Raw genomic sequence first — 25,046 nt, forward strand, 5'->3', positions numbered from 1 at the left:
GTGATAGATTTTGGTGTTAAGAGTATAATGATAAGATCAAGCTTCAAGATTTTTTTTTTCTAAAAACTGTATCTTCAAGCATCTAATCCTTTTGGATTATTTGCTTCTTTTCATTTTACAAAATGATCTACTCTTTCATGGTGATAACTTTGCATCCAAACCCCCTTTTAATATTTTATTATTTTAATAAAAATTAACTTCAACAGGTATATCGCAAAGGACAAGAATGGTGTCACAGAGTTTATCGAACTAAAGAAAGGTGAACAAAAAATTTATATGGGAAACAATACCTATCTCGATATGAAAGTTATTAGTTCATACATATTGGACCTTAAGGATAGTCTTCTCATCCTCAAAGATATGGTCTACATAATAGGAATTCAGCGTAATATGATCTTTAGTTCCACCTTGATAAAGAAAGGTCTGGAACTAGGTTCTATAAATAGGGTTTCTATAGGAAAAAATAATAATGTGTATAATATGAGAAAATATATACCCGAGCATGAGTTATGCATTCTTCAAGTAGTTTATAATAATTCTGATAACAAATTTTTTAATTTGAATTACTTATCCTATTATATTTTTAAGTCTGAATTATAGCATTCTAGATTAGGGCATGCTAGTATTTTAAAAATAAAAGAAATTATCAGAATGAACTTGCTGCGTGCACTATTTAATATTCAATTGCCACTATATGAACATTATTTAAGTGATAAAATAATCAACAAATATTTTATTAGCCGATAAGGAGTTAATGGACTTTTAGGGTTGATACACTTAGATATTTGTGGTCCCTTAGGTGTTAAAAATTATAGTAATAAAGAATATTTTATTACTTTTATAGATAATTGTTCTAAGTTTACACATGTCCATCTTATCTCTAGAAAATTTAAAGCCTTTGAATGCTTTAAGAGATATAAGATAGAACCTTAAAACCAACTTCGAATAAAAGTTAAAATTTTTAGAACTGATAGAGGTCTGAAGAATTTGAGTTATTATATTCAGCATAGAATTAAAAAACAAATAATAATGCCCTATACACCATAATAAAATGCTATTCTAAAAGAAAGAACAAAATATTGCTAAATGTAGTTAGATGTCTCATTCTTATCTCTCTAAAAGATTTGTGGAAGAAGCATTGCTAAAAACAAACACATTGAATAGAATTCTCACCAGTTAGTTGTATATACACCTTATAAGTCATAGAATGAGAGAAATTTTATTCTCACCAGTTAGTTGTATATACACCTTATAAGTCATAGAATGAGAGAAAATTTAATCAGAGTCATCTCATGAATTTAAATCTGCAACCCATGTTCTAATTCCATACAAATTTAGAGATAAGTTGGAGTTTAAAATATTGAAGTGTAGATCATAGGTTATTCAGAAAAGTTAACATATTATAAGTTCTGTGATAAAGAAAAAGGGGTCATTGAAAGCAGAGATGCTATATTTCTAGAAAACCTAGAGGAAGAGGAATAAGTTCAAGAAGAAATAAAACATCTCACTATAATAGATGATGATTATTATAGTGTTGTTCCTATTAATGATCCAGATATTGTAAATGAGCTTAACCTTGAAGATGATAAAATACCTATGAAAAATGATGTACTCATCTACCGATTGTAGGCAACAAAAGGTTAAGAACACAACCTTCATGGATGGATGGTTACTATTTTTCTTCACATGAGACATCTTGTTTCTCCATAGATACAAATATAGAAGAGCAAGATTCCATAATCTTCTCTGATGCAATGAAATTGCGTGAATCAACTTTATGACTTGAAGCCATGAGAAAAGAACTTGATTTTATAGAAAAAAATAAGGTTTGGAAGTTATGTGATCTATCAAAGAATATAAAAATCATAGAATGCAAAATGAGTGCTTAAAAAGAAATGTCGTGTTTGTGGGTTTATTGATAAATTCAAAGCACGGTTAGTTATCAAGGGTTATAACCAAAATATAGGAATATACTTTCAAGAGACATATTCTTTGATAGCTAAATTTATATTCATCAGAATTATTTTGGTTATTGTTGCATATCTTGATTTGGAGTTACTTTTAGTGAATGTTGAAACATCATTTCTCAATATAGAGTTAAAAAAAGTGATATACATGCAACAACCTGAAGGTTTACATGTGAAAGAATAGAAATATAACGTTTACAAATTAACGAAATCCTATATGGTTTAAAAAAGTCTTCTAGATAGTAGTATATCAAGTGTCAGGATGCAGTCACCAAACTTGGTTTTCTTCAAAACAAATTAGATAATTATGTATGTCTTGAAAAGTGAGAGCAAGTTTATTACATGATCCTTATATGTGGAGGTTAGATTGCTCAGTGAAAATGACATGAAAATGTTGAACAAAATCAAGGAAGCTCTCATGAAAAGTTTGAGATGAAAGACATGAGAGATGTATCATATATTTTTAGAATTTAAATAATTCGAGATAGAAAGTCTAGAATATTAAATTTAAACAAAAAAATATTTAAGATCGGTTCTTAAAAGATTCAAAATGAATAATTCTAATCCGGCACCAACTCCGTTGGTCATGAGAAAGAGGTCGTGTAAAGAGCAAAGCCTTGGAGAGGGGCAAAATCCATTAAATATTCTCTATGATCAAGCAATTGGAAGCTTGATATATGTAATATAATGTGCACTAAATCTGATTTAGCTTATGTTGTAAGTCTGCTTAGTCAATATAAAAGTAATTTAGGATCAACACGTTAGAATGCTGTTAAAGGATTATGAATAACATCAAAGGCATATTTACTCACAGATTGGTTTATCAAGCTAGTATGCTTGATCTCTATGGTTATTCTGATGCTGGTTTTGAAGGTGATAAAGATAATAGAAAGTCCACTTCGTGACATTTATTCATCTTTGAAGGGGGAGCTATTTCTTAGGGTAGCAAGAAACAGTGGTGTATTGCTAGATACACGCAAGAAGCATAATATGTAGCTTATAGTATGACAGTTACTCATGATGTCTAGATAAGATGGCTCTTGATGGATCTAGATCTCAATTTATTAGAAGGACCTGTTGATATTGATTGTGATAATCAAGCAACGATTAACTTGATCAATAGTGGTGTGAGTAACTCCAAAGGAAAACATATTGAGGTCTAGTGTCACTATATTCATGATATTATAAAAAAAATGGAGAAGTTCAAGTGACTTACATCAAATATTTTATCAAATATTTGAGTTTGATGGGACTTATGAATAAATAAATCTAAGCAAATTTTCATGAATACTAAAATAGGAAATATTGCTCATGGATAGTGGGAGTAAGAAAATTAAATACATGATCTCACTAATATTAAGACGTATTTAACTTGATTAATTTGGTCAAGTGGGAGATGGTAATTTGAACAAGTCAAATATGACCAACCAACTAGTTGAATTATCTCAACATATTGAGATAGTGGGTTGTTGCATAAATTTTAGGAGAAAAGTCTGTTTCATAGACATATTTTTGGGGGTGGTGTGATAGCGGGAATACCTTATAAATAGAGATGAAACTCTATTGGAAAAATCACACTGAATACAACTTATCTACAGAAGCCCATACAGAATATCTTTTTCTTCTCATCTTCTCATATGGCACTTTCAAAAATTAGGAGTCGCATAATGAACTTTGATGGGTCTCGTTGTGTCTGTCTCTAGTTGTATAGTCTCAAAATTGACAAATGCGATAATTTAAATGCTTTAGTATAATAAATGCTAGTATTAGGCTTGTGCCAAATTAATAATATGATTTTATAACTATTTATAAAAACTTCAGTTATAATTTTTTAATTACTATTTACAGAGTTAATTTTCAAACCAGTTAACAACACAATACATCAATTAACAAGTTTTATCAATTTCTTATAATAGAGTCAGAAAAGATTTATATTTGCGAAATATCTTATAAATGTTAAATTCATCATCAACTTGAATAGCGGATAATGGGTCAAAAAATTTACTGTAAGATATAGAATATGATCAAGATTAAAAAATCACACTGCAGCATGAACAGTGTTTATAGTAAAAAAATAACTACACCGCGAACAATAGGTCTAAATATTACCTAGCATAAACAATATTTTTAATATTTTAAATCACACAGTTGCAAGTATAGTGTTTACTTTAGCATGAATAGTGATTTTGAGATTTTACTTTTAAGTTAGAAGTATTAGATGAATGATTTGGATGGTGCATTCATGAGAATCCAAAATTAAGGATATAATAGTTTGAAGGAAGCAATTGGTTTGGTTGGTTTGGTTATTTTTTTTTACCAAACCAAATAAGTTTGATTCAACGCCGTTATGACTGATTATTTTTGGAAAACAAACTATTTTAGCTCAACATAATATTTTTCTCCTCCAAATCCTTTCGCCCATCTCCTACTCTCAAGTAAAATTGGTGGGTGAACGATAAAAGCTGCGGATCAACAAAAATGACAAAAACTTGAGAGAAAGAAAGAGGCAATTCTATGGATAAAAGAAAGCAGTTTAAAAATAAACAAAAAATGTTCCGAGAGTTTAAAAACACTTGGCCAATTTAAACCCTAATGCATATTAAAACGGTCAATTTAAGGATAACATAATGCGGTTAAAAACTAAACCAAATTAAAATAGGATTTCAATAACTTGAGGGTCTCATTTTGAAATAAAACACTGTAAGGGACTAATACGAAAATAACAATTTTCCCACGTCGAACCGCACCGTACAAGTTGTTGTGGTTCTGGGCTCACTCATACCAAATTTTCGAAAAGCTTTAGATTTATTTGTCGCCTCCAGATCAGAGAGAGAGAGAGGAGAGAGAAGCGAGATCCGAATCCGACTCCCTTAGAGAGAGGGAGGACGACGAGATCCTTGCCTTAAAAAGGCCCTCGATCGCTGGAAACCCTAGATCCTCTTCAACTACAACGGTGAGTCTACCCCCCTCTCTCTCTCATCAATCTTGTTGACGTTTCTACTTCCAATTTGCAATTCTAGGTCAGGATCCATGTCTATTGAGGATCTTGACTTCTCTCTCACGATCATTTCTCGTCACTGGGTGGGCTAAATTCTTGAGAACCGTAATTATTGAGCATCATCAGTTTTAATTCTGTTATTGAAACTAATAGGAATCATGACTATAATTTGATAATGTCTCTGTAGTTGTTTCTTTTTTTTTGGGTGTGTAATAGATATTTCTTATAGTAATGGATGTTTGTCTACACTAACAAATGCCTTATTGCTTGATGTACTGGCATTCTTTTCATCTGACCATCGATATGTGATTATGACTGGATAGTTTTAAGTAGCACCCCTTGATTCTCTTGATGTAAAATAAATTGTTTTTGTTGTACATTTAACAATTGAATTCTCCTTAACATATAAGAATTCTGAATTCGGAAGCAAGAAACAAGTAGTGAATATAATTATGAATAAATCCAACAATTTGTATTCTGATTATTCTAGACGTGTTGTACCCAACGAAGTTACCTAATGTCACCATGAAGCATTTCTTTAAGGAGCACGAATGTCCCATATTAGACTCAAACATGCATATGCATAGAGGCTTTTTCCTCTCTTATTCTTGTAAATTCACATTTTGAATCTCATTTATTAAGTAATATTTTATTGTTGCTTACATGTTCCTTTTGTCTATATATATTTCGCTGAGAGAGATTATAACCAATCTAATCCCTTCAATGCTCCTGTATTTCAAATTCTCGGGAGCCAAAAGTATGAAGAGTGAAAGAGAACTATCTGGTTTTCTCATCCATTTATCAAATATCTCTTATTCTAACATAATTCAAAAGAGCATCAAAGTACTATACTCACACTATGAGAACCCACACAACTCTATCAAATGCATTCAGTTTCATGTTCTCTTCTCTAAACCATCTACTCGTCTCGACATCACCATCTTCTGCCTGAAAAGTTATCTTTTAATCCTGCACCCTAGGTAACATGGACGCACCAAAATGGGGAATAAGTCCGTGTCCAACACATGTCGGACCCGGATTTGCTGCAGGCCCAAGACAGATACAGGTAGAAACTAAAAAAACAACATTTTTTCTTACCCTGTAGCCCAGAACTGAAGTTAATAGCTTATCCGGTTGAAAAACAAAGGGTTTTTGAACCCGATAACCCAAACCAATCACCTTTTCCCTGTAAAAAGCCTGACCTTTCGCCTAATATTTATCTGTTCCCCTCTTCATCATCTTGGAACGTAGAACCAACTCTTTCGTCTGTTTCCAAGCTACTCGATGCCGATCAAAAGCCTTCAATTGGACTTCGTTGGATCTCTACAAGAGGTGGAGAAATATTTGAGAGGACAATTATCAAGAAGTAGTGAGTAATTTTAACTTTAGTGAGATAAGTAATAGCGTATTCCTTTTAACTGTGATTATTTTTTGGCAGTCAAGTGATGGTTTCTATCCTCATATGTTGATGCTTTACTTCTATAAATCAATGGGTATTCCAATAGTTTAGCTCCATAGACTTCAGTTTACTATTGATTTCATGTTTGCTTGTTTTCAATTGGACTTCAATTTTTCAGTTCTTTCTACTTTTATCTTGATTCTTGGTTTTCATGTTGTCTTCAAAATTTTGAAAGATCATCACTTGTAACATGCATATGAAGTTCCTTGTTTATAATCTATGATGATTCTACATACTAAAATAAACATAAACGTTGTAGCTATTTTACTATATATATGTGTGTGTGTGTCTGTTTGTGTGTCTATGTATACATACATACATACATACATACATACATACATATACATATACATGTATATGTATATGTATGTATGTATACACACACACACACACACACACATACATATATGCATAATATCTGTGTGTGTTAGCCGTGTCCTCCTGTCCTATCTTTTACAAATTTGTTGTGTCCTGTGTCCGTGCTACCTAGCTTCTAAGATAGCATCAAATAATTTAAACTTTTATCTAAAGAAATTGCAAATTCCATCTGACAGAATTTCTTTACTAAAATAATCTAAGAGATGAAATCTTAACCGCTGATCCCTATCAACTGAGATTTATAATTATATTGGTCATTGTCATATCTTTGGATCTTGTTGCATGTTTGCATCATATCATTTGAATCACATTATCATTTTAGTGATTTATTATAAGGAATTATACGTATCTGGTAACATTGATCATTTGATCTACTTGTTGATTATGATTGATTTCATCTGTGTGATTGTCTTATTTCATATTGCATTAGTGATCCCTTTGCGTCTTGTCCTGCTTCAATGTGTGATTCTATTTTTGCAGAAAAGGAAATTGTTGAGGTTTATTTGCCCATAGTTTGCTTGATTGATTCCAGCCACCCGTCCTCCAAATTATCTGTTATAGTGTTGGCTTTACTCTGGTTTCTAATAGAAAGTCTATAGTTTTTAACAACTAATGTGTACATGCTGATTTATGACTAAAGGACATTTGAACCCTACTTTGATCAATATTTTGGACCCTTACTATGAAGGACCTGAAGCCAAAATAATCTTGGTGATAATTTATTTCTTGCATTATAGGCAAAGTTGAATCAGATGACTAATGTGCACTTATCCGAGCCAGATCTTCCACCACATCAGCCAGATGTTGAATTCATCATATGTCATATTGATATCTGATAATTATGCAACTCCAAGCAGCATAAGCCTTTTTCAGAAAAAAACTCAACTTTCATAGAATATGCATGCAGCATGCATCAATGCCTCATCACCTATCTACAGTAGGTATGTTGAAGCTTGGACTGTATAGGCATATAGGTTCTACATTGCATCTGTCTTTACTTCATGTTGTGTATTTTGGAGTTTAGAAAGTTTAACTAGTTGTTCGCTTGTTACATAGTTCTTGAAGGAAATACTTTTAGATCATGTCATTTATTTTTTTTCTTCCTTTACTACCTGTCTTTAATTTTTGTATATTAGGTATGAGATGGTGGAAGATTTCTTAGAGTTTTTCTCCTTTCCAACATGTTGCTTGCATGTCCTGTTAGTAGCTATTCCATTAATGAAGAAGAAATGAGTTTTTATGTGATGTATTGAGCACATTTAAACTGATTTGAACTTGACTAAAACATTGTTAAAGTGGCTAATGTTTTTACTGGTAAACAATTGTGAGCTGATATTTTCTTAAAATCATGATTTTTCCCCTTTTGAAAACAACCTTTTCCAACTTTTTGGAACTGACTGACTTTTATAGGATAAGGTTACTTATTTCAAGTGGGAAAGTTGCATGTTGAATCAGTTGGTGAAGTAGAAAAAATAATATGACGTTTTGACATTCAATTATTTGACTTGTAGTTTCTTACTGGTTCTCCGTTAGAAACTTAACTCAATGGATACTATTTCATGATTTTTCTGTTTTTTCATTGAATTTCAATGTGTCCGTTTGAACCCTCAATTAAAAAAGTTTACCTTAATGAATTTCCAGGCACTTGGGCTTAAGTGATGAATTTTCTTCTATCGCGCTCAACACATCATGTATCTCCAGATTTGCCAAGTATTTCCGAACTCCACAACGATGAGCATCCCGCGCTTAAACGAACTACTACACTAGAGGGCCTTATTGCTGATGATCCATTTCAAAGATCCTCAAGTGAAGAGGGTGATAGAGACAGTGATGGGATTGGTGATGCAACTGGAGCACCTGTAGACTCGAATCTAGAAAGCCAAGTTCCCATGGGTAACCTTTCTGATGTTGCTGAGGGTGAAGGATGTATAACAATTCCGTGCAGTACGTACTACCTGATTATTTGCCTTTCTACGATCAAAGATGTGCACATACCTATGTAGGATGTAGATCATGACTCTCTTGTTCTTTTGAGCTTCAATGCAAGAAATTTCCTGCATTGTGAGCTTATACCATATCCTTTTTCTAATACATATAAATACATATTACATGCATACATAGACCCAACTAGTTTGAATGATTTGGATCGAAATTTTCCTATTGGGAATTTGATGATGGATCACTTTAAGGTTCCACTTTCTTGAAGCTCTACATAATGTGAAACGGTTTCCTCTCTTTAAAGATTCACTTTACTGAAGTCGATCTACATAATATAGATCCACTTTGTTGAATTTGATCTGCATAATGTTGAAGTTCTACTGTGGTTGCCTACTTCCCATGATAGAGCTAAACTTCTTTATTAAGTTTACAGGTTGTCTTTTTTTTTAAATCTTAATAAACCTTTTACACAAATCATACTTGCAAATGATGATGTATCACTTATAGAAAAGGGTGTAGTTTCAAAATTGTCTTTTACTTTTTGACAAATTAGTTCACCACGGAGCTTATATATTGAACATAAAATTTCTGCTGGCTCATGCATTGGATGAACCACTGAAGGTTACCATTCAACCCTTGGGATTTGTCTGGTGTATGTGGCATATCCTTGAGTCGTCCTAATTTTTTCTACCTCTATGTTTTATTTGAGTCGTTTATGGTTCTAGTTTAGATATCTATTAGTAGTTCCAATTTCAAAGCTCCACAGCTACCAGCCAAGTTCAAATCTCAAAGCTCCACAGCTACCAGCCGATGTACTTTGAGCTCCCTTTATTTTCTTTTTAGACACCTTCAATAAGTATTAAGTTTTTTTAATTGGGTTTATTGAAACTTGTTTCTCTGATACTCATAGGTGAGTAATGGATATTGACATACTGGTACCATTTTCACATGAGCGTTGGTTGTCATATGAACTTATAAGACTGGAAGCTACTAGACTTGGTCCGTAGGCAACCTTTGATGAGCCAACTTATAATTTGGGTAAATTTCACTAACCCCTCGGGACTTTGAGGCATTTCGGCATGAAAACGCCTATGACCCCCCCCCCCCGCGCCCCCTAAACCATCTTTGTGTCTCACATAAGCACCTCTAAAATTTCTAATTTTCCCAATGAAACCCCGCCTAATGGTATTAATGGTTGTTGTCAACTAATAAAAAAGCTCTTTAACATTAAATGGTTACCAGAGTAGGTGTGGTTTAGGGGCAAGAGAAGAAGTCACATATTTTTGCATATTGAGTAATGTGACGAGTATTTGCAAAAAAAAAAGAAATATACAAGGGGGGATTCTTTTTGTGCCTAAGGGGTTTTTGTATTGTTTTTAGTCAAAAGGCATGTTAAAGTGACGGTGTTACATCGGGGATGTAGTAGGAAAACTTCATGGGTGTTAATGAAATTTATAAAGTTTAGGAAAGTTTCGAGAGCAACACCCATAATGCAATGGTTTTTTTCTAATTTTCCCTTATAATGTGGTAATTGCAGTTGCAGTATGACATTTATTTTCATTTCCATTGTATTGTGGGAGGTGGATTGGAAAAAAAAATCTAATAGAAAGTAAATAATAATCACACAGAGAATTACCTTTGATGATTTAAGTAGATACCAGCTTATTATAGAAAGCGGGATGTAGTATTTTGTATGCAAGTTAAAAGTACAAAAGCTAGTTTTGATTTGGTTAGTTACTACATGAAGTAATTATTCTTAACGGGCCGTGTTGAGAAGATATGTATTTTTAGGTTAGGAGTAGATGAGAAATTGTTTGGAGAGGGACTAAATTACATGAGCTTTTGATAAGAAAATTGAACTAATTTGGTTGTTATTAGAGGTGACAAAAGACCATTTTATGATTCAGAGAGAATTAGGCATAAGGTCCCCTCTAGTGTCACCTAGACATGGTAAACGGGTGTCAATGTCAAGAGCATCTAATGTATTCGACACATCAATTTGTAAACAAAATTACACGGGGGGTGTGAATACTTTTTATACATGTTAAGTAACTTGTATATATTATGACTACATGCTCAAGAGGAGAAACACACTATATTTTGCTGTGCTATCGAAGTAAAGTTGTGGAAAGTGAAAAGCGGAGCTAAACTTAGGATTCTTGGGGCTTAAGCGGATCAAAGTGGAAAAAAGTGCTACGTAAAAAAAGGTCCAGTTAAATATGTATAAATATCCAAAAAATTCAAGAAAAATCTAAAAACACTACAAATGCATATTTGATGAATTATAGAGATCCTAAGCATGAAAGCGATGTGTAACAATTACACAATAGTGACAAAATACTGGTGTTTCGTCAAGGGGATGTACGAGAGGGAGCAGTAGAATAAAAATTCAATGATGAGCTTGTTGGAGTCTTAGAGATGGTGAGAGGAGCTCAAGAGAGATGACTGAAGATGGTGAGAGGCGACAGGAGAAGGTGCTGGAGGTGTTGGTGGAGGCGGGAAAAGTTCTGGAGCGCGGAATTTGGGGCAGGATGTGGTGGTGGCAGAGGATTTTTTGAGGTCTTGGGGTTTTCTTGGGTTGGTAATAGAGAGAGAAAGAGGGATAGTGACATAGGAGTGTTTTATATGTTAAAATGGATCCGGGTCAGTCAGGTGCAAAATTGAGACCAATTTCTCATCATCGGCATTTTAATTAAGTGTTTTAAAGCGACCATTAAGCGCTTCTCGCCACTTTTTTGTGCCTTTGCGAGCAAAAAGCGTCTGGGGTGCTTTATATCACACTTTGAGGCAAAGTGAAGCGGTCAAGGCCTGCTTCTGTTTTGTACCATTGCTCTTCACCGTTTTTTCAATAATGTATCAAAGGTGTGCGTCTCATTGCACTCCATGTAGCCTGTGATGCGGGGTGGTGTGAAGTGCCCTGCATCTGATGTGGCAATTCCTTTTGCGCTTCACGATGCCCTATGAGAGGGCGCTTCGCACATGGCACATGCAAAACATTCCCCCATATATTTTGTTCTTTAACATTTCAATTGGGTCTTTGTTCTTGATAACCCATTTCCCAAAGAGAAAAACAAACCCGTTAAGCCATTTTAGTAGCCCGATTGAGGACCCTCACTCCTTGTTTAGTATTTGATTTTTCTTCGATATTAGTCTTGATTTGACTTTTGATTTAGAAAATTATGAACTTTACTGCTATATTAGGTGTGCTAGCATTATGATTAAGACCGTATTTTATGATTTGGTAGTAGATATTATTTATCTTGACATATTTTTTTTTGTGAAAAATCATATACGTTCATTCATGCTTGATTATCTATTTTGAATAACTATGTATTGCGGTGTGCCTTGCTTCACTCGGGCACACGCATCATATTGCGCCTTGCACATGTGCGCATAAAGGGATTTATGCTCGCATTGCACGTCACATTGATAAATTTAGCTACTTGTTTGCCTATGTCATGACCGTTGCATAATTGAAAACCATGACACTTCTTTGGATGGATCTGGGATTCCCCTTGTTTATTCCAGATATTCTTTTTATACTTCTATGTTCTTTAAGTACAAATGATTTTTTTTCCTGTTTATCACTATACGGGAACTGTTCGGGTCATAGAATGAGATGGTCAATTGCCGTGTTGTGTTCGAGCTTCTGTCATGGGAAAAATTCTGTAAAATGGAGTGTTTTGGTAACGCTGACATTCTCTTTTATCTCATTTCTAGAGGAGGTATTGTGGAGTGGGGATACAAGCTTGTGCATTTACAACCTTTATGACTTAGATACACACCAAAGTGATTTCTGTAGAGTGGGAGGTAGCAGTTGGCAGTTGGCCCCACTTACTCCTTTGCCTCTGCACTTAGAGATGATAAGGCTATGTGATGACTTCCATGTTTACCTCTTAGTTACTTTCTTTTTATCTTCAGTTTTTTTCCTTTCTTATCTTAGAATGGTTAAGTTTGTCTTTCTTGCTAGCATGCTTTAAACTTTATACGCTTAAAAATTCCTTGGTATAAGTTTGTTTTGTTACTTCCAGGGGTACTTCCTGATGATTGGAGTGACGCTTCAGATATTCCTCAGTTACGCTCTTTGGACCGTTCTTTTGTTTTTCCTGGTAGTTACATCATCTCGCTTGATCTGATTTTATCCCTAGCCAGTGAATGGGTCTGATATTAGGAATTTAATCTGTCTTCATTCCAGGTGAACAGATTCATTTACTAGTTTGCTTATCAGCTTCTAAGCAGCATACTGAGATTATAACTCCATTTAAAGTTGCTGCTGTTATTTCTAAGAATAACTACTCTGGAAAGAATCAAACAAAGACTATTGGAGAGAAGGCCAACTCTCTCATCGATCAAGGTAATATGAATGACACCTATGAGGAAACTGCAGATGTTGTTAAAGAAGAAAATGGTGAAAATATTTCGACTGCTGATAGCCCACTTGACCTGGAGGATATATCTCTAACGGAATCCCTTCTTCGCATGGAAGATCATAAGCATCAGACAGAAGCACTGCTAGAAAGTTTTCGAAATTCAAATTTTTTTGTTAGAATTGCACATCTAGATGAACCACTTTGGTCTAAAAGAAATGGAGCAGATCCATCTTCAAGTAATTCTGATATGGCTGGGGAAAATTTTCATTCAGAGAATATAGATTCCAAAAAGGTTTCAAAGGCTAATTTGGTCAATGCAGTTATTGATAGGGGAGGTTTTGACGGAAGTTCTTCTGGTGGAATGGCTAGAAATGATATCAGATGCTACTCTTTACATAATGGTGACATAGTGGTAAATCTGAAGAACTTGATATTGTTAATATTTATCATAGCAGGCTTTAACAATAGTCATTTAACCATTATTCAATCTGTCATATGGTAGTATGTCAAATTATTTCTAATATTCATTGGTAAAATTCATAGTTCTGAAGAATTTGCTATTGTTAATACTTATTGAAGTGGGTGTTAGTAATAGCTATAGCTTAACCTTTATTTATTCTGTCACATGCTAGTATGACAAGAATTTTACGGTTCATGGAAATTCATAGAAGTGCATCTATTGTTTCGATTACATGTGTTTTAGCTGCACCCTTCTAAATGGTGAGAGAAGCTGCTTTATGTGTTTATCTCTGCTGGACACCTGTAAAATACCACCTGTTTGATGTATTCACAAGCCTAGCTTATTATACAAAGAATTATGTTCTTCTATTGGTTGTCACTGAAAACCAGCCGACAGTTTGGGGGCATTTGGTAGCCTACAACTGCTGTAGCAATGCAACTGGTACTTACGAGCGATTTAAAAATTGCTGTTGTAGTTGCATGCAACTGCAATTGCAATCATTTGGTTCACTTTTACAATTTTATAACTTACAGTTGCAACTGCAGTTACAGTTTTTGTACTTGCAACTTATCATGTACAGCTTGTTTTTACCTTTAATAAACTGAAAAGGAAAACATTTAACTTTTTATTTTTCTGCACTCTTTAAAATATTTAAGTATTATAAAAAATTATTCATTTCTAAAAGAAAATTATATTTTTAAACTATTTTTAACTTTTTGAAGAAGATTTTTTTTTTGGAAAATTTGAATTTTTGTAAAAATCACTTTTTCCTGAAAAGTTGTGTTTTTAAAAAATTGAATTGATTTTGAAAATTTATAATTTCTAAAAGTTTTGATTTTTTTTTGAATTTTTAAAAATTGTAACGATCTTTAGATAAGTTTTTTGTACTATATTAAAGTTTTTAATTCTTTATAGTTTATAGAATTTAAGCCTGTCATTTTATATTTTTTCAAAAATTTAATATAGATTTTTAAGTATGATCTATTTGATTCAATTCATTTGAGCTTGGAGTTTAATTTTTTTAAAAGGTTTTTTACACTTTTGCGTAATTTGATATTTTTCTAATTTGAAAATTTTTAAAGTTTTTTACATTTGATAATTTTTGAAAGAATTTTTGGATATTTTATTTTTTTCATTATATATTTATGATTTTCAATGTAAATAAGATTTTCTCTCTTTATTATTTTTTATTTTTTAATATTTATTAGAATTGATTTTTGTTTGAATTTTAAACATATGGTTTTCTTATTTGGTTTTGTTGAAGTAGCATTTGCAACTTAAAGGGTTTATATTTCATTTAAGATGCACATGTGACTTGCAGTCATTTTTGGCTGAAACTCACATATTGCAACTGATGAGGTTTGTAACTGCTGTTGCAACTGCAAGTGGCCAGATGTGACGAAATAGACAGTTGCAACTGGGTAAAAGTGTCCTAGTTGCATGCAGTTGCAGTTTCAATCACCCTAGTTGCAGGCTACCAAACGGCCCCTTGGTAGAGCTTTTGGCTTCCAAATATGTTCTCCATAATGCTGCACATGAATGGAGAGCAATAGTTCAGCTCAGGTAGGTCTACATCATGCTTAGGTCAACATGCTATATTATTTAAGTTGAAGCTGATTTATGTAGTGAACTGGAAAGTTCTCTTGGGCTTTCTGATTTGAACTTGTTAATCCATTTTTGATATAAAGTTGTAAATGGTAGTTTGGCTTCAGTCTTCTTCTGGAACAAAATTGGTAAATAGTCCAACAATTGTTTTAGATGCCAAAACTTGTGCCGGTTTAAAGGTTTAGATATTTTTGTTATGTTTTCCCTTTACCATTTATAGTATGTAGCGCTCCAACAATAGAAATTAAATATTTAAACATCATTCGGAGAGAACCATGTGGCAAAGCTATATATGTTTAAGCAGTTTGTTGCGGTTCAGATAGGTTAACTTAAGAGATCATATTCCATGGATTAGATGGTCTTCACATTTCTATCTAAACCATCAAAGTCCAATTGAGATCACCAACTTTGTTTTTTTTTTAATCTGATTTCAATCTGGTTGAGATTGCCATCTTACCTGGTACTTTTGAAACTGATCTTGTATGAAACAAGTGTAGTAGCTTGCATTTTCTTTGGAACTTTACAGAGCATAAACTTAAAATTTTCTTTCCTCCGATATAAATGGCGGTCCCTTGTATGTGTTCATCTTGTTACAAAACCTAGATAAAGGAAAAATCGTTTGATTTGGGATAGGAAATATCCATCTTTTGATGCATTTTCTGTAATTATGATGCATATTTTTTGTTTTTTCATATTTTATTTCAACATCTAAATCACAGTTGACTCTTTAACGCTGTCTTTAGGTATTTGGAATTGCTAGCCAATCTTCTAGAAATTTATTTCAAGCTCAATTCTTTCATATAATATTTTTGTTTGTTTTGCTTCATTTGCTTTTCTTTCTATTCAACTGTTGTGAAAGCAGATACATCTAATCGTGTAGCTTAAACCTTTCTTTAGTTACTTACATAACCACGACCCAATTTCGCCATGTAACAGTAGGCTTTGTATGGCGTGTTTACTTTAAAATTTTGTGAATAATTGTGGAAAGAATGCAAAATTTGATTTGAGGAAGAAACATTTAGGAAATTCCACAATAGGATGGAGTACAAAGAATTTTGGTCTCTTATATTCATTACAAATTCCACGATGGAAAAGAATGGTTAATGATTTTTGGCAACTTCTATGTTAATAACTAGGCTTCAAAAAGATAATTAGCTGTGTCAGAACTCACGAACAAGATTCACATTTTACGAATGTTGCCCGTATAGTATTGTAATTTCTTTCTAATGCAGTTACAAATGCAACCATGCAACAAGATTTTAGCTAGTTGTCTTGGAAACCTTGTGAAAAATGTAGGTTTTGGAATTGTTTACTTTGAGGAACATGTTTTGTGTTATAAAATGACCCAATAATCCTAGAGTTCTTCACACAAAAGCAATGGTACAAATAATTTAGGTACTTGACATGCATACATTGTCTATTGGGCATAACAATTGAAAAATACTTTATTTTTTGTTCTAAAAATGTATTGTTATTGTAAGTTTCAAAGGTGAGAAGATTGGCAGGTGTTTTTCTGATTAGTAAGCATCTATTGTTGGCTGAACCTCTAGCTGTTTTTCCTTTAATTTTACCCATATGACATCTCATTTATATGCTCCTGTATTCCATTGTAACATTGTGCATGATTCAACATGATCCTGAGTAGAACATTATGGCTATCCAGCCTATCTTGCATCCGTAAGGCACATGCTATGGGTGTGTAAAGATCAAGCATGTTTGCATATGATCTTGCATCAGGGGTCTTTTTCTTAACTATTAAGGTAGGGTGTTCTTAAACGACTCAACCATTATGCCAAAACTCCAAAGTTGCGGTTAGGGCTGAGGGTTAGTTTTATATTCGTACATGCTCCCACAGGTTGAGCGCCCTTGTTATGACTTGAAATCTGGACTCACGCAGGGGTATCAATTTTTTTTAAAATCTGCTTTAAATTCGTGGGCAGTGGGATTTGAACCTGGGTTGTTCTAATACCATCTTAAATAATAATCATCAGCGACATCAGGGACCCGGAATTGAGCCAAAGATGCAGTGAACCCAGGCTAGTAAACCTACCTTTTCTTATTCCATCGTGCAAGTCAAGGGGATATACCCTTTAATGGAATTTTCCTTTGGTTTACATTTTTAAATATGTTACCCATCAGAATGTGTTTTCATCTGTATAATTAAGATTTTGTCAAGTATGTTGACTTTCTCGTTCTGTTCATGGCCAGTGTTCTCTGCTTAACATGCTTCAAAACCCATATGATCTTTTATAACATTAGTATCTCAAAACGTTTTTTTACACCAACAGGAATATGTGGACACATCCCTTTCAATAGATGCTGGGTTCATGGCCACTGTTTTGATAAAGAAAAAATTTCCCATCTTTTCAAAAGCACTTGTAGCAGATTTTTTTATTTTATTTTATTCCACATAATATGTTTCATTATTTACTCATTCTACCTGTAGCAAACTTTCTTTTTCATTTTTTATAAGATGTTGCTTTCTAAACGTAAACCAGTAGTGATATATTATTCCTGTTTTGTTGGAAGGATGCAGGTTCTTTTACAAGTGAATGTTGCAGTTAGTAATATAAAAGATCCTGTTTTGGAGGTTATTCAATTTGAGAAGTATGAGGCTACGTCTGCTGTTTCAGAGAACCTAAATGGTTTACATTCCAATTCTGAGGATCCATGTCGGGACCTTCTTAACTGGTTGCTTCCTTTGGATCGTACTCTACCTCCTCGTCCATTATCCCCTCCATCAAACTCATCTTCAGTTTTAGGCGTGACTCAAAGGTCAACATCTGCCTCTTCTAGTTCTCAGATTTTTTCTTTTGGCCACTTCAGAAGTAACTCCATGCCTTCACTCCCCCAAGTTAATGTGCCTCCTTCCTCGACAATTCCTGCATCCTATTCTAAACCTTCCTTTGAAGTTGATGATTATGATCGCATCTCACAGGAGAAGGTGATTCATCAAGATAGAAAAAACAGTGAGCTATTATCTTTCCGGGGTGTTCCTTTGGAGCCTGAACGGTTTTCTGTTCACTGTGGTCTGGAAGGGATATATTTGCCTAGAAGGAGGTGGCGCAGAAAAGTTGAAATAATCCAACCTATAGAAATCCATTCATTTGCAGCTGAGTGCTCAATAGAGGATCTTCTGTGTGTTCAAGTGAAGGTAGCAATTTTAATCTGAATCACTACTAGAAATGTTTATCAACTTCTGTTTGATAACTTTACTGGATAGTGTGTTTAGTTTTGACTAATCATGATTACTTACCTTATTCCAGAATGTCACGCCTGCTCATTTGCCGGATGTCACAATATTTTTGGATTCGATAGCTATTATTTTTGACGAGGCGTCTAAAGGTGGCCCTCCTCTCTCCTTACCTATTGCAAGTATCGAGACAGGAAACGGCCACAGCTTACCAAATCTATCCCTCAGGTTCTTTTTAGTCAACTTTTATTTTTGCTGTTGTATTCTTAGTCATGCCTAACAGCACTCTTCTATCAGTTTGTCTATGAATCATGTTTATGATCAGACCCAAGATTAGGCACCAATGAGATCCCATTTAGAAGTATCTGTGTACTTATTCATCTGAACACTGCATACACAGTAATTGCTGCATACTATGACACTCTATCAGCACAACACTTCGGACACCTCGTTTATAAATGCACATAAATATACCTAGTGCTATAAGTGAACATAATATAATGTCAAGGAATGGAAGTAGAAAGGTAATATGTGAAAAAGTTGTTCTTTTACATGTAACTAGATGGGATGCACGTGCTTTGCACGTGATCAAATAATTTGATTATTTCATTCAGGTTTACATATTTTTTCGAGAAACGAATTTAAGTCTTTACTATAACTTGTGTGTGAATTAGCATGGTTACCCTATAATTTATTGCATGAAATAAGATCATGTTTTTAAACCTCTAGTTGATGACGATAACGTGATAATATTTTGTAGACTAATATCAAATTAATAATGTATTGAAATTAGTTGTGCCTTATTTTAGAACTTTGATCTAACACGTATCACAAATCTCAACTTGTAATTTTAGAACCTTGATCTAATATACATAACAAAGAACTTTTATGCTATATAGCAAACACATAACGACTAATGCGATGGGAAATCCATATTAAAGTCATACTTGACAAAATTCACATGAGACTAACAAAAAAGATTAGTTACATGATCCAAAATATCAGTTTTAAAAAACAATAAAAGTTATATATCAATATGATACTAATTAGTAATGATAAAACTAATTTGATTTTCAATATGGCTGAAACACTTCTAACCAAAAACTAACTGTCCACAATAGCTATGTCACACTCTTTATGCTAAATGACAACAACATTATTCAAGAAAAACAACATCTACCCTAAAAAACATTAGGTATCAAAGCCTTGACCTCTCTAAGAAAGTTTTCAAAGTTTGAGAGATACCATTTCCTTGTAGTAAAAATCCTGCCGTCAAATACAAAGTAGTGTCCAAGGAAAAATCAAGTGCATACACAGTTTATGCAATGAGAGTAATTCCATAAGAATATATGATCTCAAAGAGATAATATAGACATATAATTCACCCAAAAAAACCTCTTGGAATCTTGTAGCATTTGTCATCCTTTGTTTAAAGAGAATGAAGTTTAAAGGGATCTTATTCAAAATTCTTTAAATGTCACGTTTTTTTTGTTGAAATTGCATTAAGTTTGTGTTTAGATTCAATGAATTGTTAGAACTTAAAATTTTGTAATTATTTCCAATCTATTGTTTGGGAATCGTTAGAATTTCAATTATAGAATTTTCAACTCCAAAGCTATTTTGGTACTTTCAGATTTTAATGAGATTGTTTGGATTTTTTTGTTTTTGTATTTTAGGAGTTTGTTTTCAATTTTCGATTTTTAGGGAGTTGTTTGTAAGTTTTATTTTTTTAGAAGTTCATTTGTAATTCTTAATATTTACCTAGGGCTTTTCCTAATTTTCAAACTTTTTGGGGTCTTTGTAATTTCAGATTGTGTAGGGGCCGATTTAAAATTTTAGATTTTCGGTGTGTTTTTTTTTTCATTTTTGAATTTTGGTATTTTTTTGTATTTTTTTAATGACTTTTCAGACGTTTGTAATTTTTGAATATTTAGTGGTTATTTGTAGTTTTAGATTGTTTTGAGGGCTAATCGAAGATTTCAGACTTTCATGGTGTTTTTATTCACTATTTTCCATCTGTTTTCTGCAACTTAACATTCTTGTTTGTTTGTAATTTTTAAAATTGTTTAGGTGTTGTATGTAATTACATATTATTCTTGGAACTGTTCAAAAATTTCTAGGTTTTAAGGTGTTTGATTCTATTTTTTGGATTTTTTGAGGTGGTGTGTATAATTTTTAGATTCGTCAAGGGGGTTGTTTGTATTTTTAAAACTTTTTAAGGTGTTATATAATTTCAAGTTGTTTAGGGGCCTATTCAAAATTCTCATAATGTTTTGTTCAGTTAAGATAGTTAAGAATATATTTAATTGCGGTCCAATATTCCTCCCTAGGATTGGATCTGGATTGGACTGATATCTATTAACGCTAATTACTTCTTGAGCAATATCTGACCTAGTATGCAATATTGCATACATAAGACTGCCTACAACAGAAGCATATGAGCATTGCTTCATTCTTTCTAACTCCTTATTTCTCTGAGGTAACATTTTCTTAGAATGAGCAACTCCGTGTCCAAAAGGAATAAGTCTATTATTTGAATCTTGCAAGTTAAACTTGGCCACTATCATATCAGTATAAGTAGACTAGGATAATGTTATTAACTTGTTAGCTTTATCTCTATAGAGTTTAAGCCCCAAATTATATGATGTCTCACTCAAATCTTTCATAGAGAATTTGTTAGACAACCATAATTCAACAGAGTGTAACATTCCAACATCATTTAGATAGTTTAGAAGTATTTGATAAGAGTTAGTTTTTTAGTTAGAAGTATTTGATAAAATCTTTCATTGAAAATTTATTAGACAATCATGAATTTTATATTTTTGAAGACTTTTTGGAAGTTGTTTGTAAAATTTGAATATTCAATGGTAGTTTCAGATTGTTCAAAGGGCTAATTGGATGTCAGATTTTCACTGTTTTTTTAATTCTTTTGCTTTTCCCAATGTGTTATCTGCAACAACAGATTTTTGAAAGTATGTAAATTTAAAATTTTCAGGGTGTTGTATGTACTTATACATTGTTCATGGACTGTTCAAATTTTTTTATTTTTGAAGTTGTTTTTTTGTAATTTTTGGATTTTGCGAGGTGTTTTTTATAAAATTAAGCTTCCTCTAGTTTGTAATTTTTTAATCTTCAGGGTGTTGCCTTGCCTATAATCTCAACTGGTTTTGGTGATTGTTCAAAATTTTTATATTCTTAGGGTGTTTTTTTGTAATTTTTGAAATTTTTGGTGAGGAAGTTAATATTTTTCAAAATTTAGGGTTCTGCCTGTAATTTTGTATTGTTCAGGAGGTTGTTCTAGAATTTTAGAATTTTAGGGTTTTTTTGTAATATTTACATTTTAGGATGTTTTTGTAATTTTGGGTTTTTTCGGGGGCTTTGATGTTTGTAATTTTTGAATTTTTAAATGGCGTTCCGTAATTTGTAGTTGTATAAGTGGTCATTTGCAATTTTTGAAGTTTTAAAGATTTTTTTCATAAATTATGATTTATAAGGGTTGTTTATAAGTTTTTTTGATTTAAGGATACATTGTATTTAGATTTTTAAGAAAATTGTTTACCACTTTTTGGATTGTTAAGAATTTATTAAAGATATTTATATTAATTAGGATAGGATCACAAGTAATGTATTATAGATCTATTTAAAGGGTTCTATTAATTAGGATAGGATCATATTATGATATTTAAAAAAAATCAAGGGTAACATTGTCCAAGAGAAGTTTTTCCCAAACTCCCACTTTTAAAGGGAGTATGATTAGTACATTGATTGGTGGTTAGAAGTTTTGACATGGAACATGGAAAATAAGCCAGGGCTACCCACATTATGCATACCAACTAGATCATGGAAGATTATTTGTAGTTTGATTAAACTATTGGTTTATTTCCACTAGTTTTTCTTGTTCTCACATGCTATCTTTTCATGCAGGAGAGGTGAGGAGCATTCTTTCATTCTAAAGCCTGCAGCTACAGTCGGTAAGGATCTTAAGGGCCATGGCGACCGAAAGCCTACACAATTACATCAAAAAATGTCTTACTCTACTTCAAATGCGCACATGACACCAAGGGTTAGCGATCCAAGAAAGGTTTCTCCAAGTGTGGATCAGTATGCAGTTTTAGTATCATGTCGATGCAATTATACTGGTAATGCATTTATGAAAAGTTCATGATAAATATGTGAATCTATCTACTCATGTATCTCTTGTATGCAACAGAGTCGAAACTATTTTTCAAGCAGCCAACAATTTGGAGGCCACGCATTGCAAGGGATCTTATGATCTCTGTAGTATCAGAAATATCAGGACAAACTGTTGAATCTAATGGACGATTGCCTCAACTTCCAGTCCAGGTTTTTGCTTCGTATTTTGATTCTAACCCTTCAGCTTGAATTTTCTTGAAAATGATCCATGTGTCTTGTTTTTGAAATGTCTCAGGCGATGACTCTACAAGCTTCAAATTTAACATCTGAAGATCTAACACTGACCGTTCTTGCTCCAGCTACACCCAACACTTACACTTCGGTTATGCCTTTAAATTCTGCTCCCTCAACTCCCCAAAGCACATTCGTTGGTGTATCTGAAGGTATGGGGAGAGTTGGTGGACTGCATAGGTTGAGTTCAATGCCAGTAGAAATGGAGAGTCAAAAAGAGAGCAACACAAGTGGGAAAAGATCAATCTCTCTTGCACAACATACTGGCGCAACGTCTGATGTAATGTCTAATTCCGATTTGGGCTGCTCTCATCTTTGGTTGCAGAGTACTGTTCCTCTGGGGTAATACTATCAGCCATCTGTACATTTTATTTAGAGTTAATTGTGGATAGACCTTATCTGCTAATGGCAGAGAGACTCACTGTAGTTCTACTGTTGTAAATGGACCACCGAGTGAATTTGTTTGACACTTTTACCCTCAGAGAAAAAGAAAATTGTCTTTTTGACAAATCGAACTCCTGAGGCTTTAAAAGAGACCAAAAGTTCACTCAGGCAGTCTATCTGCCACAATAGAACCACAGGTGGTGTCTATCTGCAATTACCCTTTATTCGATAGTTGGCAACATAAAATTTTGAGAAATACAGAAGGCTTTTATTCTAACTCTATTTGATCAACTTAGATGTGTTCCTGCTGGTTCAAGTGCCATGGTCAAGCTCGAGTTACTACCCTTGACGGATGGGATAATTACACTCAGTACCCTTGAAGTAGCCATTAAAGAAAAAGGTACTGTTAATCATGGTTCTTGTTATGAGAGGGCTTATTGTATTTAGAAAGATGTTATTTCTGGAAAGTAATTTAGTTCCTTATGTAATTAGGACTTGGATTAGCATTATATTATTATAAATAAAAGCTAGAGAGGATAGATAAGTATTCTGTTATTATGGATAAAAGGTGGAGAGGAGAGAAAATACCCCCCCCCCCCTCCCCTCTTTTTTTTTCTCCCTCTCCCTCTCCCTCTCCCACTCTCCCCCCTCTTTCTCTGTCATCTCTTTCTTAACAAATCTTACATTTTATTAAATGTTCACCAGGATTGCCAATTGTTATTGATTTGTAGCTTTCATCAGAACCTAAGCCTGCCGCCCTATTTTGCACTTAGCATCACATAGAAGTCCACCGTGATTAACCTTTGGTTTAGAGAAAAACTGAAATACGAGCCTATGAAATATTAGATGTTAGCTTAGTTAATTGAAGGTTTAATCTCTTTTGATGGTTTGAGTTGCTAGAATTTACCAGCAGATGCAACTTTTTTCTGAAGCTTGTAGCATACATTATAAACCTTAGCCCTCACCCTAACTTCAATAGTTTCGATGTAGTAAAAGTGACACTAAGATAGCATCAGGACTTTCCCGGTTGCAAAGTAGCCCCCATGTTGCATCATGAAAATGGTTGCCAAAACTGAAGGCATGAATAAGATTTTAATCATCACCCTCCATCATAAATTTGGAATTTTGGTGAAGGGACATAAGTAAACTAACCTTTAGTCAAAGAATGAATATGATTTTAATCATCAACCCTCATTGTAAATTTGGAAGTTTGATGTTGAAGGGACTAAGTAAACTAATTCAGAGCTTCTTTTCAGTTTGGACTAAGTAAACCAATTTAGAGCTTCTTTTCAGTTTGGAAAGTGAAATCAGTAAGGAGTATCATCCTTTTGCATTGGCTTCTTCAACTTTCGGACATGCATCTGATTATTTACCAGAGGGAATCTGTCTATATTATTCAGATATTTGAGATTTTTGGTGTGATTTCCCCACTCCCATTCTTTTGGTTATTTTAGGTTTTAATCATATGTTTTTTTTCACCAATTTATTTTGTGCTTGCAATTACTTATTTAAAATTATAGGCAGAGGTGAACTTGCTTTTGTTATCCTCTTATTCATCCAATGAGAAGCTATGTATCTTTACACGGTGCTTTCTTAATGGTAAATTTTTCTGCTATTAACAGGGGTGACGTATAGACCTGAGCAGCCTTTGAAAATTCATGCAACTTCCAGTGTTTCAACCGGCATTGTTTAAGGAAATTTCCTTTTCTTTTTTCGTTCTTTGATCATATACAACCATACTTCGAGAAGTTGTGTACGCTATGATGTAATGATGGAGATATCAGCTTCTACTATGCTGTCATGCTTGGGGTTGGAGGATAAAATGAGGATGGCATTTCTTTACCTGATTCCATGTTGTGTAGTGCAGTT

General features: G+C 33.4%; 1 protein-coding gene across 3 annotated transcripts; it reads left to right on the forward strand.

The window, feature by feature from the left end:
- Window positions 4,771–25,024, forward strand: LOC109831479. 3 transcript variants are annotated; one of them, XM_020398805.1, is made up of 12 exons: window positions 4,771–4,920; window positions 7,540–7,743; window positions 8,444–8,746; window positions 12,772–12,849; window positions 12,936–13,522; window positions 17,712–18,329; window positions 18,442–18,596; window positions 22,293–22,507; window positions 22,579–22,712; window positions 22,798–23,135; window positions 23,474–23,577; window positions 24,800–25,024. In XM_020398805.1, the coding sequence occupies exons 3-12, from the start codon at window positions 8,461–8,463 to the stop codon at window positions 24,868–24,870; spliced, it is 2,586 nt and encodes an 861-aa protein (XP_020254394.1). In that variant the 5' UTR covers window positions 4,771–4,920; window positions 7,540–7,743; window positions 8,444–8,460; the 3' UTR covers window positions 24,871–25,024. The 3 variants fall into 3 exon arrangements, with proteins under 3 accessions (XP_020254394.1, XP_020254393.1, XP_020254395.1); XM_020398804.1 differs by lacking the exon at window positions 7,540–7,743; XM_020398806.1 differs by lacking the exon at window positions 7,540–7,743 and having other exon boundaries at window positions 8,444–8,695.

Source organism: Asparagus officinalis, chromosome 2, assembly GCF_001876935.1.
Source record: "Asparagus officinalis chromosome 2, Aspof.V1, whole genome shotgun sequence".
NCBI classification, from domain to species: domain Eukaryota; kingdom Viridiplantae; phylum Streptophyta; class Magnoliopsida; order Asparagales; family Asparagaceae; genus Asparagus; species Asparagus officinalis.